The 5992-nt window shown below is 35.4% G+C and overlaps 1 protein-coding gene across 2 annotated transcripts; it reads right to left on the reverse strand.

The window, feature by feature from the left end:
• Positions 1 to 447: 447 nt before the first annotated feature.
• Positions 448 to 5148, reverse strand: LOC133296478 (homeobox-leucine zipper protein HDG2-like). Of its 2 annotated transcripts, none has more exons than XM_061495478.1 (11): positions 5041 to 5148; positions 4285 to 4499; positions 4002 to 4119; positions 3723 to 3911; positions 3188 to 3634; positions 2970 to 3071; positions 2314 to 2514; positions 2035 to 2209; positions 1638 to 1909; positions 904 to 999; positions 448 to 813 (listed from the first exon to the last, which is right to left on the reverse strand). In XM_061495478.1, the coding sequence occupies exons 1-11, from the start codon at positions 5146 to 5148 to the stop codon at positions 448 to 450; spliced, it is 2289 nt and encodes a 762-aa protein (XP_061351462.1). The 2 variants fall into 2 exon arrangements, with proteins under 2 accessions (XP_061351462.1, XP_061351461.1); XM_061495477.1 differs by having other exon boundaries at positions 4285 to 4510; positions 5037 to 5148.
• Between the last annotated feature and the right edge of the window lie 844 nt (positions 5149 to 5992).

A 5992-nucleotide genomic window follows, 5' to 3' on the forward strand; every position in this document is an offset into this window, starting at 1 on the left:
GCGCCCCGAATCAGATTAGTTGCGAAGCAATGAACCGATTGGAATATTTTCAAAAAAAAAAAAAAAATTATTTCCTAGACTTGAACCAGTAACCTTTCGATCATAGAAAAGTAACCTTACAGCTTGCCCTAAGACCCGCCCTCATAAGGAAAATCAGAAGGATAAAACAGTAAAATCAAAGCTTTTGGGTACTACCACTCCTACTCTACATGATTTGAAAGAAATCCTGAAACCTCAATCCACTAGAAAACATATGCACACCTTACATCTCACAAAAAGTCATTAGCATCACTAAAATCTTACGGCCCAGAGTTGATTAGTGAACTAAACACTTAAGATCATGAAGCATAGGATATATCAAAAAGTGTTAAAATGTACGAAAAAGTGACTATGTTAACTGAATAGGTTCATTAATGAGCTTACCGCACAATCCATTGGTTTTGAAGCTCAAGCAGCTTCACCGGTTAAGGAAGCTTTGATTCTCTCAACAGTGCAGGCAATAAGGTTATTAACAGTAGCAACAGATCCAAGAGAAAGCTTAGCAGTTGGAACTGAATCAACCAATATTTGAAATGCAACAGTTAAGAGAGATCCACCAGAAGCAGTTTCAACAATGCCACTTCCATGAGGTGTGGTTCCATCAGGGAGAATAGCAAACCCAGAAGGAAGAAGGGCAACATAGTCAGGGTCACCTCCATTTAGAACAATATTCATAGCAGCAATGTCTACTGGAGCATAAATGACAAAAGAGCCTGTTGAATCGGTGCAACTCTCTTGTAATATCAACATGTTGCTCTGGCTTGAATTGGCACTCTACATGGTTATGATTTAGTTCAGTTATAGAAAGGGTTTTTCAAATTGAAAAAAAAAAAAAAAAGTAAATATAAAGATATATCAACATACATTTACTCTAAGTAGAGACACACAATTTCCAGTTTCTCGTCCATTTGCAATGTGTGCCATTTCTTGGACAACTCCACCATTGGAAAGAATATCCCACTGTTATTTACGGGGACAAAGAAGTTAAAATGATATAAAAAAAAAAAAAAAAAAATTTAAAAAAAATAAAATGGAGATGAAGATAAAAAATTAGTACTAACCCATAAAGCACATGATTTGTGGTTTAATTTAAGAATTAAATAGAACTATTCATTTAGTAACACTTATTTTTAGGAGCCTCAATAAAAAACTATTAACTTAATTCTATTTTTAATAAAAAAATAAGATTGCTTCTGAAGGACCACATTGATTTCAATATGCACAGCTATAAAATTATTAAAATTTCCCAAGACAAATCGATATCCTTCATAATTAATTAAAGGAACACATGAAATTTCTTATGTAAGCTAATAATGCTTAGTATATGTCTTGTTTATGTATATTACTTCACATGGACATAATTAGAACATAAGTATTGAAAAAATGAAATAGAATTTTCTGAAATTAAATATCAAAAAACTGTACAAAAATATAAAATGATGTGCGATGAAAGCTTGTAAGAGGGAGAGTGAAGAAGAAGAAATAACAGAAATTCAGATGAATACATCCACCAAGTAAGCAATATTACCAAAATGGACCTATACTAACACACAATAATGCATACCTAAAACATGAACTTGTTTGAATTCTTGACATACCTCACTTCTGGAATTCTCATCACGTAGGAAGTCAAAAACTCGTTTAGGTGAAACTGGGAGCCAAAAAGAAGTTGCAGCACTGAGAACAATACCAGGAGGTCTTCCAGGGTCATCTACACTCTTTCGTGTCATGACCCTAACATCATCAGCTCCGGTTCCAGAAAGTGTTGTCCATGTATGTGCAGTTGAAGCACTCACTCCAGCACAAAAGCTTATAACCATTCTCTCAGCCAGTTTCAACATACTCTTCCTCCCTTCTTGGTTTGTTATCACTATATATATATATAATATTATAACAATTTATAAGTTAATGTTAAGATAAGAAAAAGTCCCCAACAAAGACTTTATATTAAAAATTTAAAAAGAAAAAAGAAAAAAAAAAAGTGTTCATTAATACCTCCAACATCTACAGTGGGAATGTTTGTTGCCATGGCGCTAGCTAGCCTTTCACATTGTCGATCTAAGGTTCCAACCCAACGTTTTGCACCAAATGCATGTCCAGTGCTAACAAGCTGCTTGTAAAGATTATGAACACCTCTATCATCCACTTCCACATGCTCAACCCATGTCACCTAAGGCATAGATTAAAGGTTAAGCCACATTGACAACATAAAAATAAAAAATAAAAAAACCAACATATACATATATAAGTCATAAGGTTTATTAGTTTTCTTACCTTTGAATAGCCATTTGGCAATTCTTGAATTAAGCAACCAGAAGGCCTTCTTCTACATCTCACTGAAGGACTAGGGCGCAAATTATCCAAGGACACATCCACAACTGCCCAAGTCCCATCTGTATGTTGTTTACAGTACCTTACAAAATAACTCTCACGAGTTGGCACTAGAGGTGTAGGTACTTGTAATTCTGTCGTCATCTGCATAATCAAACAATTAGTTTGTATTTATTTGTTTTATTAACAAAATGGTTAGAGGGCGAGCCTTCGAGCAGCCTTAAGATTGTTCCTTTGTGACCGAAAAATTACAGGTCGAGTATGGGAACAGACTCTTTACAAAGATGCAAGAGCAAGATTTCCCCATCACCTTTACCCTCACAAAGTTGGAGAATCTTGTGTGATTTTCCCATATTAACAAAGGGATTTATACTTCTCATGTAACATGAGAAGGAAAATTTTCCTACACACCATTCGATTTTCGTGTTAACATGGATCTCACCCATGACTTTTTCTAACATATGAGTCTCATATATTTTTTGTCTCTGTGGCATAAGAAAGCTCATCTCAATGAGAAGTATAAATCCCATTAACAAACTTCTTAGTAAGTTAAACTACTTAATAGATAAGAAAATTGATGTAATTCTATGAATATGTACCACTTGCAAAGCACCATTGTAGTTCCCCGCCACTCCTGTAGATAGCACTTCCAAAGTCATGGCTCTTGAGACAATACCAGAGAACACTGTAGACCATTGGTTCTGAAAAGTACAAAAAAGGAATAAAATGTCGAAGTCTAGAAAAAATAAATAAGAGCATGAAAACCATACATACATTGTAGAAGCGAAAAGTAGTAATGTAAGAGAAAATAATATACCACATCCATGAGAATCTCAACGAGGTTGACATGATTCATGATAACAACAGCAGTTTCTCGTGAAGCTTCACATCTGAAGCCAGCAGGTTTTGGGCCAATTCCTCGAGGAAAAGACCTGATATATTCATCCTCATTTAGCATTGTGGCAGTGCCATCAAGGGTTGTTAACCAAAGAGGTTCACCCATTTGTGCCATCCCAATGAGCTCTTCCATAGCTGCTACAGCAAGCTCTATTATTATTGGTTTATCAGCTTCACTAGGTCCACTAATTGACCTCAAAATATCTCCAGCACCATACATATCCACACCAATCCCTTGTTGGACACCAAAACCAGCACCAACACCAAGTTCCAATGGACGAGGAGGGAGAGAAGATGAGATGTTTGAATAATTCACCACAGGCTTGTTGCCTACGTACTTGGCAGCAATTGCTGAAATCCTATCAATCTGAAAATTAAAATATAAAAAATTATTAAAAACGTTATATAAAATAATAATCAATCACATAAGAAGTTGACAAACTCTTGTAATGCACCTCTTCTCTTAGCCTAGCATTTTCAATCCTCAAGTGATGTTCATCAAATGACATTTCACCGATAGCAGTTGGTCCACCACAATTAGGACATGAAGCATTGCTAAGAGCTTCCCTATACCTCATGTTATCCGTTCGAAGCTTTTCATTGTCGTTTCTAAGCTGTGTGTTCTCGTGGCGTTCATGTTGAGTCTGAAACAAAGGATCACAACCCTTATAAGCACCAATGGAAAATCAAGCAAAAAAAAAAAAAAAAAAAACACAATCATGTTACGTATATACCTTCATCTGAGTGCGCTTGTTTTGGAACCAAAACTTGACCTGCAATGGCTCTAACCCTAACTCCTGGCTCAGTTCCCTCCTTTGCTTGTCGTCTGGGTGGGGACACTCCTTGAAGAAACTTCAAACCAAAAAAAATAAAAAGAAAATCAAATTTCAATTTTTTTTCCTTAAAAGAAAAGAAAAGAGAGAAAATAAAATAAAATAAAAAAATAAAATTTAATTGCAGCATAATATATGTGAGATTTTTTTTTAAAGTGGGGTGTTTCAATTTTGGGTATCTTACGCTTCCATTTCCTGGATCTGGTGCTGGGTGTGACGATGGTAACGCTTCTTTTTGGGGCGAGGTTCTTGGTCTTCACCAGAAGCACCTTCTTGGTTTTCACTTCCAGACTTAGTAGCACTGTCGAACTCATCTTCACGGATTCTAGGGACATCACTCTCCGAAGTGTTTGGAGCCATGTCCAGTGGAAGAAGCTGACCACCTTCCATCAAATTTGGCTGGAACATATCTACAGATCTTTAAGATTCCGGAGGCTTATTGTTTTTCAATCTAACAAAACAAAACAAAACAATACAAAAGATACATATAGTATAGTACCGTACACTCAAAAAAAGACAACAAAGACAACAACTTTTTTTCTTTTCTATTTTTTTTTTTTGACGGGGTAATTGACATATAGAGGAGGAGTACTTGGTTTTATAAAATTTTTAACTTGGTGTTAAACTTGGGTAGAAAATAATGGGGATTTGACTTTTATTTTTTATTTTTATTTTTATTTTTTTGAGAAATGAAAGCGGTTTCAAAAATTTAGTGGAGATGGGGAAAACGCGGATTTCGAATATCGAGATGGATATGTAGTTCGCCTTGGTTGGTACAATACAAAGAGCAAATAAGTCCCTTGAAGTTTTGATGTAAAAAGAGAGAGAGCATAAAAAAATGTGAAAAATTGAACTTGGGTCAAAATTCGGGTTAAGGGGAGGAATTGAAGAGGTGGGGGGGAGTGGAGAAAAAAAAAAAGATGGAAAGTTAAGCACCGACCTGACCAAGAGATAGACCAGAGGATGATCCAAACCCGCCAACAACGTTGTTGTTTCTTCCAAGCATCGAGGGCATGTTTCTCGCCGGAATCATAATAGTGGCTGGCATATTTCACCACCTTCAAAAGCACCAACAACCACTATGTATAGAATTCACCCTTTTTCTCTTGCTCTTTCTCTTCTACCTATCTAGGATTGGCTTGGCCCTTTTTTTTTTTTTTTTTTTTTTTTGAGGTCCTTGGAGAGAGAAGAACTTCAAAGGTTGAGCTTTTAGACTATGTAAGCTGGCGGTGTCAAAGCAAAGTCAGTGTGTTACTACAAAACACAGATTTAAAAACATTCAAACATGACCTAAAAGAAAAAAGAAAGAAAGAAAAAACGTCTTAAAACTAATACGCTATAACTGACAATAAAAAGAAAATAAATTGTTGAATATGATCTACTAATATTACCTTTTTCATAGCACAAAATCAACCCAAACCGAATCAAAAAAAAAAAAAAAAAACTCCTACGAAGATCTCGGCGAATCCAACAGCTATTATTCTTTCTTGCAGAACTTTCACACTCCAGCAACCCTAGGTAAAAGCTCACTCAGCAAATGTTAGAACCCAAAAGATAAATAAATAAATAAATAAAAATAATAATAAAATTGTGACGAAACAGCTTCACTGGTTTTGTTATGCAAAAACAGTGAGTCATCTTTAGAAACTGAAAGGTTTTTCACATACCAGTGAGAGGTCTAGTTGTTGGAGGGCTAGCTAGTAGAAGATAAAGGGGTAGATCTGTTTTGGGACTATAAACTTGTTTCAAAAAAGAGGACCCATTTAAAAAGAAAAAGAAAAAAAAAAGGATTCTGAGACTGTTATGGAAATTAAGTAGCTGATATGGTAAGTAGAAGAGGGTAAGGTGGGTTGTGTTGGTCTAACCAGAAAAGCTTGTATTACACAGAGAAA

Source organism: Gastrolobium bilobum, unplaced genomic scaffold (genome assembly GCF_033153095.1).
Source record: "Gastrolobium bilobum isolate Gb01-03AN ecotype WA unplaced genomic scaffold, APGP_CSIRO_Gbil_v1 utg19125, whole genome shotgun sequence".
Classification (NCBI taxonomy): domain Eukaryota; kingdom Viridiplantae; phylum Streptophyta; class Magnoliopsida; order Fabales; family Fabaceae; genus Gastrolobium; species Gastrolobium bilobum.